Raw genomic sequence first — 13615 nt, forward strand, 5'->3', positions numbered from 1 at the left:
TATCGTGTTAGGGATTAGCCTATGGACGTTTTCGGAGAAGGAAAAAAACTATTACTTGTAATTTTACCTTCTATCAAATTAATAAATTTTGGTAATAGCATGAGATACAATAGTACTTAATTATTTTAAAAACACGTGATGTAAATGTTCAATGTAAGTTTTTAAGTGGCAGTAATTATAAAATCATTTTATTTACTTATAATCAGTGTTAATTAAGTAGAAATATTGGATGTTTTTATTTTATACATTATACTAATAAATATCTCAATTTTGTGGTAGTATAACATTTTAAGTTTTTATTAAACTGTTACATTATATAGCAACATTTATGGTTTTATTTGTGTATCATCAAATCAAATCAATATCTTTATGCATGTAGGTCTATTACAGACTCTTATGATGTGTCAAAATCTATCGTCAGTTTGATGTGCATTCGAGCTAACAAGAACTGACAAGTACCTCAGCTCTTATTCTTTTCAAATGAGCTTGTTTACAAATTTATTGATTCATCTTATAGGTCTATAATACTAGACATTTATTTTATTTTCCAAATATTTCTAAATATGATTACTGTATTGTACAAAAAAAACTTTATAGAAGTAGATAATTATAGAAAAAAATAACAGTACTTTCTGTACAGTGTATACACAATATTACGGTAATATAATTCAGGGAAATATAAAGTAACTCTACAATAATATTATTTATATTTTATGACATAATCTCAAAGTATCATTTCTATTTACTATTGAATATTCCTAGAAATTAATTTCTCTCATTATCCTTATACCAGTATCTACATACATATTATGTATAAGTGGAAAAACCAACATTCTATTCGTTTATGAAGCATTATCATTGCTTTGAATGCACACTTTTACAAGTATCTGTATTATTTCCCTGTACTTAAATGAAATGTATTATTATTATTTCTATTCTACATTTATTGATTATTTTCAATGTGTATATGGTTGTTTGGATGTTTAAGGCGTTAGATATTATAGTCTATATAAATTAGCGAGTGGATTTACATATTTTTTTATATTTTTTATTTGGATAACAAGAACCTAGCTGGAATATATGGTAACTTATATATTAGCTTCTTTGGCTTATATATTGTCTTCGATTTCGACGCATATTATATGTTAATAGGTAGCACCGCTTACATATTTCTTGGTTAAGGTAATCATTTACTGATAAAAAAACACCTTCCCGTAGTAAATAGGTAAATTGTGCTGTACATTACTTTATACTGTTTATTCAAATTGAGTAATTACATTTATTCTTAAGTCTATATACAATTTATGTGGGTGTTAAACCGGAGTATAGTGACTTATATCTGCAATATTGTCAAAATAACTTCAGAATTGGTAAAAATATCATGTTAAACGAGTTTAAATGGATTTGAAAAGTTTGATAAAAAAGGTTTTTTTATATGATCAGATTAATGGTTAAACTAGGCAAGCTATTTTCAAATAAAATTATTGTAATGCAAATAAAATTGACTATGTTTCAGGTATTAGAATTAGAAGTATTAGAACATCTGAAGGAGAATAGCTTTTTGGAAAACTGTTTGGAGATTTTAATCGACTTTTGTAATGAGAAAGAACACAAAAGTTATTTTGGTAAGTTATGGTTTGGTTTGGTTATAACAAATTGTCAGTATTATTTAATTGTAATTGACATTCCATAAAAAAACCCTATCCCATGTCACCTGACTGGTAATAGATACCTGTATAAGAAGAGTACTTCTCTTATCGGGGAATACACGTGGCCTATAAAGTCAAAGCTATAGGTAATTAAATGCAAAATTATTTATGACTTATTTAATTCGTACTATGTTGTATTTTCAATCAATCGTTATCATTGGCAAATATTTTTGAAATTTACTTAATTTACTTTTAGCGATACTTGCTAGATAAGATTATAGTGAAAATATTTATTTATGTATGTTGTATGATCTGATATCATATCCGCATAATTTTTGTTATGTCTGTATAGATTATACTTTTTTATTTGTGTGTAATTTTCTTTGTTTTCATTGGCTTGTGATTTAAAATTATAATTATAATAATACATTTGTACAGCATGTAATAGAATTAACGTAACATAACTAGTCACATCTATCACACAGCTGTCATACAGTTTGTTTTTTAAGGGGTGTTTCGGTTGCAGGGAGAGATAAGAGAGAGGTCTGACGTCTTAGTCCTCCAGAATAGTAATGAATGAGCGCTCCATGATAACGTGGTGTCAGTAGTTCTATTCATTTATTTAGGCGACAGGTATAGTTTACCATCAGGTGGATAGCCAGCTTTTGTGCCATTCCAATTGAAAAAACATTTAAATTAATATAGCCAACATATTGGTTCTTTTAAGTTACCGATAGTGCTGGTTATTTATTAAATTGAAATTATAATCCTTATAACAATAATCGTTTAATATCTACACGTTTTAAAATTAATTTATATATGTTAGATACTATGGTATATACATAATAATTAAAATTGGTTTATCAAATTCGTTTAAGACTGATCATGGATCTTATTAAGAAAATTTTTTTAAATACCAATTTGTTTAAAAAATTATATGTACAACTTATAATCAAATTTAATAATAAATATAATATATATATATACTGTTCATTTATACTTGTCATTGCATGATAAAATGTTATAAAAGATAAAATGAAAATGAATTATTGAATGATGGATTGATTTAAAAATCTAGTAATTAATATATTTTTAGCTGTATGCATGCTACACCTGAGTCTACAGGGGGTCTTTGTTTGTGATATAATTTTGTATTAAAACTACTTTGAAATCAGTTAGGTATATACGCTATCGTGGTCAATTAATCAGTAATTAATAACGAAGTTTTCCAGGGCGTTGTGGAAATCAACTTAACAATATATATACGTGCAAAAGTGCCAATAGTTTCCACTAAAAACAATCAATTATTACAGTTTTGTGTGACTCGCTGGTATATAGGGTATTTTAGTCTCGCCTAGCCCTGTAGGGAACCGACATATTTGTACATTTGATCTATTTCAGCCCAAATAATCCAACATAAGCCTGTTTTATCTATTCCATGTTGTAGCTCTGGTTATGTTCCATTTATTGGTTCTGCATTGGCTGGCACACACTCACACATACACATGACATTATATTAACATATTTACTCAAACTGTTACCATAATCTTATTGTATACACCCATGTAGAACCGCACAAATGTGGGGTTCGTTCTGGTCTACTGAGATAGAGACCACGTGCCTAGTTCAGTTACGAAACTCATAGAAATAGCTTACATTATATACATTATTTTAACTTCTATATACTGTGATTGTGGTTTGATAAATGAATATTATTTTCATTATAAATCTAATTTAGGACTATAGTTATTACTGCATTCTTGTATTACATTTATTTATTAATTAATACGTAATTGTCAATATGTTTATATCTTAAAACTAATTATATATCTATTGATATGATGATTTCAGAACTCAACGTCCCTTTATCAATATTAGAGCGTCGTGCTGAGCTCGAAGTCCGGGCGCAGAAACGTGCTGACATCCACATATTACCGACTAGAACGCGGCTGTATGGCCGACCGCCGCCGACTGCTGACTTGATCGCCGTGCTAGCTGATGTGGTTCACAACACTAGTGCTTTCACACAATGCCCAGTACAAGAGTGGAATGAACAGGGATTGTACCGACTATTGTTCAGGTAATTCACAGGTCTAAATAATTTTCATATAATTATTTCTATTAAACATTAGTGGGCCGCTTAAGATGCACATGCTCATAACTTCGTGAATTTTATATAATATGAAAATATTTAAAATATATTATAATGGTACAATAATCCTTTTAAACAATAAGAGAAAATTATCAAATCGGGGTAGTGATTCTACCGTTTACTTTCATCGCAAATCTCATGTTATGATAATGTCATTACCGTCATTTTTCATATGAATGGCAATTTTTGAATAGGAATTTCATATTTCATTTCAATATGTTTGATTTTAATTTTAATAATTATAAGAATGTAGTAGTAATTATGACGGCGAGAAATAATATTGATTTATCTTGCCTGGCTGGGTGGGAAATTTATAATGACTCTAGGTGATACAATCTATAACAGGATTGAATGTGATGATAAAGCAAGTACTTGCCTATAAAGTATAAAGGTTTTAAAAGATAATATCAACAACGTGACTAAATCAATATATTAAACGTAATATTTACTTTGTTTTTTTACTAGTTTGTAGTGAGCAGCAACTGCTCTACCATATAGTAAACAAGTGAAGGTACATGCATACACCCATACATAAACAGAGTTCTATTTATGACGATTTGACATTTATAATAATAATAAAAAGAGTGTATTTAACACAACTCTGTCTAAAACAACGAATAGTGTCAATTTTGAATTAAGTCCCTTTTCAGTCAGTTTTATCAAAGTTGTCATGGTATTTATATAATAATTGTAAACAGATGTGCATCCTGGCGAGGCAATGATGAAAATCTCGCGCAGACGCAGAAAGTACGCGCCGCGTCTTGTCGTGCTCTCGCATTTGCATCCATGCAGAAATGTGTACGCAGTTCACTGGCCGCCACTAAAGACTGCTTGTACAGTCTACTGATGACATTAACCCCGTTGGAAGAAGGTGTGTTCATATTCCTATTCCTCCTTTACATCTGAATGAACTAACATTTATTTACTATAAGCTGTAATTCGCAACTTCGACTATACTAACGTTCATGCCCGATTAAACCTCGAATAACAATTTTCGAGATAAAAGATAGCCTATGTACATCGTGATACAATCATTTTTCAAGTCTTTCATTTTTATCCATTTAAAAGTTTAATCGTGAAAAAGTAATAAACGGACAGACAGACAAAAATTGGTTGGCATTAGTAATATAAGGATTGTAGTACAACATATGACACCCTTACATCTTTAATTCATTTAATTTCACTCATTAGATCAGTTTAGTCAGGCATACATTGAGAGCACTCTTATTTACTAATTTTATAAGTAGTCTAAGTATTAATAATAATTTTAAATGAAGTGAATAATTAATAGTAGATTAGTAGATTATAAAATGACGTCAAACATACATTTAATACTATCTTGTAAAGGAATCAGTAATTTACATTGTCATATATGTACATATTCTACATATTATAACTATAATTTAGTTTGTTCATTCGTACATGGCATATAGTGAACCAATGGTATTTCTTATGTTACTAATAATTGTATAAATCCTGACTGGCACAGTTTAGAACTGAGAACTTTGTATAAATAAATTGTAGCTGCAAACCTAATAAATTAATTAACGATATTGTATGGTTCCAAATTAAACTTTTTTATATATTAGTTATTTATATCGTATTGAAATGGAAACAATTTTATTTATTCCAGATGAATTTGACGTATATACGATAGAGGCCCGTTCTCAGGCTTTATTGCTACTTGGGTCTCTACTAGGCGAGCGTGCGGCCAGCGAGACCGTGTGGTATGAGCTCAGAAACCGACAACCAATACATTTCTTCAGTTTACTATTACAGAGCTTGCAAACCGACGAAATTGGTTAGTTGATAAGTAGATAAGTAACTATATTACCGTTATAAGGCCACGATTCTTCAATCGTATTTTAAAATATAGCTCAGAAACTGTTGAACATCAAATTTGGTTCTCAATTGAACAAATCTCTTTTTTTAAAGGTGTTCGAAAATAAAGTACTGTATAATTTGTATTCGTGTCTAAGGTACGACCTGTATATATCTGGATATTCATAGTCTTTGTATTACTCGTTTGTGTAATATATCATCATAAACAAGGCGGGTGGCTTGGTATATTGCTAGCAATATAGTATTATTAAATCAGATTAATTTCCTTTCATCCAGAAATGAGAATTCACCAGAAAATCTTCGGTGTTGATTCCTGGTAAAACCGATGCCCTAGCCCTACCTCACATCAAGTTTATCCCGCACTTCTCCAGTAGTCACCAGCGTATCTATAAACATATACCTACATGTTTTTGTGTACTCTGTCAATATAAAATTCTTTCTCAGAATTTCAGTCAGCTGGCTTGTACTGTTTGTCGCAATTAATCGTATCAACACACAAGAAACTCTCGGATAAGACTACTAACAAATCACTGATGGACTTCTTCGATAATGTTAAATCTCCATTTGCATTACCCGAGGGTGCTGTGACCGCAAGAAGCGGCGCAGGAGATGTGGTAACGGACTGTCGACCTGACTATATGGCGGAGGAGTTGTGTAAAGCGATTATACATATATGTCAGAAATCTACGCTGGAGATAAAGCAATATCAATCAAGTCAAAGTATGTAATCCATTTTACTTGATGTTTTCTTTAAGTACTTAATATGAACGATGGATTTAAAGGGAGATTCATCTGTTTTTTTTTTCAATCGGACGGTTGGAGTGTGTGAAAGATGATATGCACAAATAGAGAGTAAGCTCAGGTATGTTGGCCGATAGAAATCAGTGAAGATGACATACTGCGCCTACTCTTTAAATGGGATAAAGGCAACACAATGATGATGGAATGGCAAACGAACAGTTTATCCTATTGAGAGTTCTAGGTGAACAAAATTGTTTGTATGAAGTATGAGGTTTTATAATATTTTTTGACTGCAGATGATGCATGGGTGCGCGCGCACGCGTGCGCGGCGCATGTCATAGGCGGTAGCGTGCGCGCGCGACTGTACGCCGCCCACCGGCGACTACCGCGCACGCTTCTGCTAACACTGCAAGCCTTGCGCGATCATCTCTCGGTTGTTGGGAAGCCGGCTGATATTATCCGGAATGCGGACCATGTACTGTGTCTATATTTATTCATTTATATGCTATTTTATTATCATTATTATATATATCGCCAAAGACTAATACATAGTAAGGTCGTCATATTCCCGTACGTAATTATAAAAATATTAGTTTTAATTAAATATAAAAGTATTAGTTTAAGAGTTTTTTGTGTAAATAACTAATAACTTGATCGTAGACAGATTCGCATATAGGACTATTCAAAAATATAAATACCTATGTTTTTATTTTTGAATAGTTCTACATACATATCACGGTTGATGTCCAAAAAATATAATTTAACACTTGTTATAATTAATTTTATTCTTCTCATAATATATCTAATTCAATTGAGATCTATTTGTTATTTTGTATGGATTTATAGCTACATAATATATTAGTCTAATGTTTTCATTTCGTAATTTTTTAAGGTTATCTATCGTTAACATAGTTGTATTAAATATTACCTACACATTTTTACAGAATCCTGTTTTACATACCCTGTACTGGGTGTTGATCGTCATCGACTGTCAAATGGTGAATTGTATGTCAGCCAAAGAGGCATTCGCAGAAGACAACATAACAGTCTCCCTGTGTCGACTATGGCCGTGGTGCATGATGACGGAGCGCTTGCGATTTACCATCATACATCTGCTGTACACCTTTGTTAATAATAGTCCTAAAGGTATTTTAATCTACTTATTTAGTTGTACTTTTTATTTATGGACTACTAGCCATATGCCACGTTAGCCTCATGATTTATAAAAATTACACGTGTTGTATGTGTTAGTCTGGGATATGATCTATTTGTGTAACAAATTTCATACCAATCTGTCATTAGACTTCCAACCTCCTTACATCCACAATAGTCATATGACACAATATATTTACATGTCTATTAGTTATTATGTGAAAGAGTAACATATATTCATTTGTTCATCTTCATAAACTTTCGTATTTATAATTTTATAGCATCCTACTATAGTATGGTTCAGAAAACGTATATTTAATTTTTAACGTTTTATTATTGTTTGTATTTTGTTAATGTTGGCAATAAAGGTTTTATCTATCTATCTTTATCACGTTAAAGACCGCATGCCCACCGGTGGTCACTCCGCAATAACATTACCACCACGACCACACGAATTGTTTTAACTGGGGACCGTTTGTTCACCTCTAGGCATGATTTGAATTAAAATGTATGTACAGTAGTTCATTAGCTGGTCCCTCGAAGAGATACTGCATATACTTAGTCAGTTTGACATAGTTCCATAGTCTCTCTAGTTAAGAATAAAAAAATGCCGGTCCCTATGTGAGAAATAAGGTTTTTCATTGCGGTCTTCAACGTGTTATTAGTAAGGTGTCATACAGTAGACTTGTATCGGTGTCCGCAGCATGGTCGGCGATGTGCGTGTGCGTGTCGGGGCGTAGTTTGGCCGGCGAGGTGTGTGCGCTGGCGTCACGTGAGGCCACGTTGGTCACACGATGTCGCCGCACTGCGGCTCAAGCACCGCACGCGCTGCTGTTGCTGTGTATGGCCACGCTGCGCCGCATACTATCGCATCATCAATGCCGCTCTATTTTCATAAAGGTAGCAATTTTGTTAAGATATGTAATTATATACTTCGATAAGGTTACGGTTTCTTGGAATGGTTATCAAACGAGACTGGAGATAGATATAGTATTAGTTGTAATAGTATACAAAACTTGAACTTAGTTGGAATTATATATGATACTGAAGCTTTTTCACTAAGGAATAAAGTGAAAATCTGATAAAAAAACTTGAGTTTAGTTATTAGAAATAGAAATAGAAGTGGAGTCACTACTAAAACAAAACAGCATTCTTGTTATTTTGTTTACTTGAAATATAAATAATAATAAATATATCTATACTTAATAATATTATAAAGCTGAAGAGTTTGTTTGTTTGTTTGTTTGTTTGTTTGTTTGTTTGTTTGTTTGTTTGTTTGTTTGTTTGTTTGTTTGTTTGTTTGTTGGAACGCGCTAATCTTAGAAACTACTGGTTCGAATTGAAAAATTACTTCTGTTGGATAGTCCATTTGTCGAGGAAGGCTTTAAGCGTTTGGGCGTTTGCAAAAACTGTGAAAATTATTCATATTTGAGGGTTTCTGTTGCGAGGGCTGCGCGAACGGAATCGCGGGCACGGCTGGTGCAATATAAGAGTAAGTTAATCGAACGCATTAGAAGTGAGTGATAAAATTTCGTAAATGTGTTAAACAGCCGTCTTAATCGTGTAATATATAAATGATTCTAGAGCGAGGTGTTGCGGACGGTGTACGTAGGTGGCGCACGGTGGCGCGGTCCGTTGTCGCTGGTGTGCGAGGCGCTGGCGCGGCACCCGGAGGGCGCGGCCGCACTGCTGGCGCTGCTGGTGCCGCCCGCCTCCGCTTCCGCCTCCGCCTCCGCGTCCGCAGCCGTTCGAGCCGCACTACTGCCTGCGCTCGCGCATGCCGCAGCTCACCATCGTAGCGTCTTCTTGCAGTCGCGTAAGCACTGCCTATGTCCTAACTGCGATCGACAAATTTCTACAATAAGGAATGACACGATAGGCTGACTGCACTGGTGCCCAGCCAGCGAGGTCGGGTTTCGTTAGCGCGTGTACCATTCCATTATCAATATTTGTAAAAAAAAGATATCTTCCACAGGGAGGAAGAGGGTTCTTAGTGATGTGGACTGATGACTCTATTGCTAGCAGTGTACCATGTTAAGAAAACTGTCATGATAAATTCTTGGTAAATTTGTCACGAATCGTGATTCACGATAGACAAACTTATCTGAGTTTATATTCGTCTATCATTCTCCTCTGGTACCTCGCTGGCGTAAATCTGGAATCTGAATATAAACTCAGGTCATTGCCTATCGTGACTGGTGAATTTGTCATGATAGGCAATGACCTGAGTTTATATTCATCTATCATCCTCCACTGTTCCTCAGAGAGCGTATACCCTTAGCGCAGGCGGGTGCAATCATTCTATTATCATCCGTTAAAAATATAGCTTTCACAGAGCAATTAATACTACGTTTTATAAGAGTTGATATCGGCCTTATGAGAACTGTACTATTAATGAAATCTATGTAATAAACTGTAATGGTCCTAAAAAAAGTGTTTGCTGAGCTGCATACATACATTGTTTTGTTGAAAATAACCGGATAACCGGATATATTTGTAAGCTCGAACGCTTATAAATATCAGATATATTTGTAAGCGTTCGAGCTTCGTCCACTTCAAATGAGGATCGTAAATATGACGGCCTGAACCGAGCACCGAACCTACATCGGTGCTCTCAGGGCAGTAAAGTTGTATTCGTCAGTTAGGAGTTGACCTTCAGCGGTTCAGTAAAATAATATTTCTACAGTACAAACTGTCAATAAATCTATATTGAATAACCAGTTTTAAAATATGTACACTATCGAGGCGCTAAAACACCCGCACCATACCGTCACTTTCGCAGTTACTTTATACAATACACATTAGACAAGTATTTACAGGAAGTTAACACGTACCCGTGTGAAAAGTCACTATTTGCTAAGTTTATTATGACATCAAGACCGATTAACAATATGATCTACTGACAATACCCACCCACGCAGACAACTTAGTACAACATTCTTCGCCTTGTAGTCTTATTACATTTAAACTCCCTATTTCGTGGTTATACATCTATCTAATAACTTAGAATAAACATAAAGAAACCGCCAAAAACCGAGTCAGGGGAATGTTAAAAGTAAAATAGGATATATCTAGATTTATATATTTTTTTTGTTTCTCTGTTTGTACGAGCTAATCTCCGAAAGTGTTGGACTGATTCAAATGAATTATTACATGATGTTACATTAAATCCTCGGTCAACAATAAAAAAATTTATTTTTGGAAAATTAAAGAATTCCTCTGGGATAGTTAAAAATTTATATTAGTATTTGATTACTGCCTTATCTCACCTTTCGACCGAAACACGGCTTGTAAAGCTATTGATGATATTCAGGTATCCTCGCAGACTTTTACAAAGTGGTAAACTTTGTAAAAGTCTGCGAGGATACCTGAATATGCAACCTCATAATGCATACATGGCAACTAAATTGTGTATATTTTTTGCAGCTCATCTGCTGGAACTTCTTTCTGGCACTCTGTTAACTGGCGATACAGAGGAAGTGACATCAGCGTCCCGAGCTGTATGGGCTTTAGCTGCAAATAATCATAAGGTACAAGTACAAGATTTAAATAATATTTAGCAAGATATAGTAAATACATAAATATATTCATGAGTAAAAATATAATAATTTAAACCTAGCTAATCCGTTATATCACACCGATATTATTTCTGTTGGATGGATGAGTACAAATGTTTGCATCGGGCGAGAAATTGCAACCGCGACCCGATGAATGCGCGTCGACGATGGCGTCTTGTGACTAGCTGTTAATACTTTTTAATGTTTTAAAAAATATCTAGAACAAATTGTAGTTAAAGAAATATTGAACATATTTATCACTAAATACAAGGAAAGTAAAAAGGATTTCAATCTTCGTGTGATGCAGTATCAAATAAGCAGAAGCGAACTGAAGATTATATGACTACCTATATGTTAGTGGGAGATTCTAATCTTTTAGTATGCTACGCTTCATCATGTAGTAAATTGTTTGTTTCTTTACTATATCTATATGTAGGGATAGGACAGTCCTTATAATTTTGAAAAAAAGTTTCGTAACCAATTTTTGATAATACGTTGCTGTGAACTATCGTAATTCCCGTCTCTAAATTTCTAAATGTATTATAATAATATGTTGGCAACTATTACAGTTATATATTATAGTATATTAGTAATTGAAGATTTTGTGACTTTGTGTATTAATTATACATAAAATATGGTTTCAATGGTTGCCAATGTGCATGATATCAACACGAGATTTAACTCTATTGATTTCAAAGCCAGTCATCCTAAACCCTTTTAATTCAAATGAAAAAGTCAACAATATGAAGAAATGGTTATTATGATGCTTGTATATAGTAGTTTAGTTATTACCACGTTATCAATGCAGTTGTATTGAGTGTTTTCTTCCCCTATTCCCATCTTATTTAATTCTTACTACGTCACCAACGGATAATACGGATGATTTAATTTAAATAAATATTTAATAATATTTATTTAAATTAAATCATCCGTACGTAGCAATCGCCGAAACAGAATCCATTAAAGTTTCGACATATTTCCATGACACCTTTTTTTTTAATCTCATGAAATTTTACATACGCGTATGTAATATAAAAGACATGTATATACATTTTTAAGACAGATATTTTAAACAGTTCTGGATTTATCGTTACAATCAATTTTAGTTGAAATGGCACAGTTGGTGCTGTGAGCACTAATTTATATATTATTTTTAAATAGAGTTATATGGAACATACCTATGATTTATAAGTTATCCCTATGCTTAAATGCAGACTACTTTAACGATCTTGGAAAAAGAGGTCGTCTGTATTTCTTTATATTTTCCACGTCACATTAGTTGACTGAGAACCAATTTTCAAATTACTGTATTTTGCGATACTTCTATGTTCACTCATACATATATTTAAAGTCATTTATTTTGTGGAAGAAATATTATTAATTCTCAGAATTATATATTTCGTTTTTTTTTCATTTAGGCCAAGCTTCAGCTTCGAAGTAGCGGTGTAGTTGCAGCTGTGTACTCAGCATTACAGCGGCTGCAACGCGAACTAAAAGATCCTGCAGCACAGCGAGTGCTACAACTTCTCACATACACCAACAATATCTTACAAGCTACTTAATAACTCAAAAATAAATATACTCTTGAATATCATTGAAGAAAAATAAATCCGAATATAGCCTATAGAAAACTCTTTTCTGAAAGTTTGTTTGAACTTATTATGTGTTTTGAAATCGAACTCCACGTACCAGTGATCCTGATAAATACTCAATGAAATGCTGAAACAGTATTATGTGTTTTATTTCAAATACTACCAGTAAAGTTGTGTGTTTCAACAGGTTACAGCCTTTACCGTGTAATAGAAATGCCAATAACTGAAATACAACGACCTTACTCAAGGAAGGCCAAAGAATACAGAAAAATTAATTCTTCATATAAACTGCGCGGTTCTATGATCGATTATGCAAATTTTTCTCATATTTGCATATTGCAGTCTTTTCTTTGTCATATCTTACTAATATGATATCTGTGGGCGTTTATCTCCTCTACTTAAATACTTGTAAAAAAATGTATTATAGTGAAACAGTTAAGTGGAATTTAATGAAGCTTGGTATACAGATAGAGCATATCACACACATCTGATCTTAGTTCACGTGGGCAAGACTTAAAAATATGGATGCTTAACACCCGGGTAATAAACCAATCAATTGGGTAGTTAATAGCCCGTTTGTTGTAAGAAATGTAACACGTGATATGCACACATCTCCGAGAGTATTTGAATACAACCTACCTGGCTATTTAGCGCTGCCACAGCTTTTGACATACAAAGTTATGGTCAAATTTGATTTCACGATAGTCATAGCAGTACAACAGTAAGATCAGAATGTTTACGAAATTGTCCAGTTTCATTGATTACTACCACTGAATAGAAGTTTCAAAGAAAGTAGCTGTAACGTTTATCATTATTATAATTATTTGATTAAAATCATATTGAATGAGCTTTACTGTAGCCCAATATATTCAGATAAAGTTACCAATATAAAAAGAATATAAATATGAACAGCTGTAAGAATTATTATAT

General features: G+C 33.1%; 1 protein-coding gene across 1 annotated transcript in view; it reads left to right on the forward strand.

Annotated features, from left to right (window-relative positions):
- The window catches only part of LOC131850811 (rotatin-like), a 32775-nt gene extending 19959 nt beyond the window's left edge, over positions 1–12816 (forward strand). Inside the window, exons 23-33 of the mRNA XM_059201174.1 lie at positions 1517–1625; positions 3501–3729; positions 4500–4672; positions 5435–5602; positions 6088–6363; positions 6681–6859; positions 7329–7530; positions 8240–8436; positions 9121–9352; positions 10963–11066; positions 12512–12816. Of these exons, the coding sequence (XP_059057157.1) occupies positions 1517–1625; positions 3501–3729; positions 4500–4672; positions 5435–5602; positions 6088–6363; positions 6681–6859; positions 7329–7530; positions 8240–8436; positions 9121–9352; positions 10963–11066; positions 12512–12655 (2013 nt within the window). The 3' untranslated portion in view covers positions 12656–12816. The remainder of the gene's footprint in view (positions 1–1516; positions 1626–3500; positions 3730–4499; positions 4673–5434; positions 5603–6087; positions 6364–6680; positions 6860–7328; positions 7531–8239; positions 8437–9120; positions 9353–10962; positions 11067–12511) is intronic.
- Positions 12817–13615: the final 799 nt, after the last annotated feature.

This window comes from Achroia grisella, unplaced genomic scaffold (genome assembly GCF_030625045.1).
Source record: "Achroia grisella isolate CSIRO2021 unplaced genomic scaffold, CSIRO_AGI_Agris_v1 utg779, whole genome shotgun sequence".
In the NCBI taxonomy this organism is placed as follows: Eukaryota; Metazoa; Arthropoda; class Insecta; order Lepidoptera; family Pyralidae; genus Achroia; species Achroia grisella.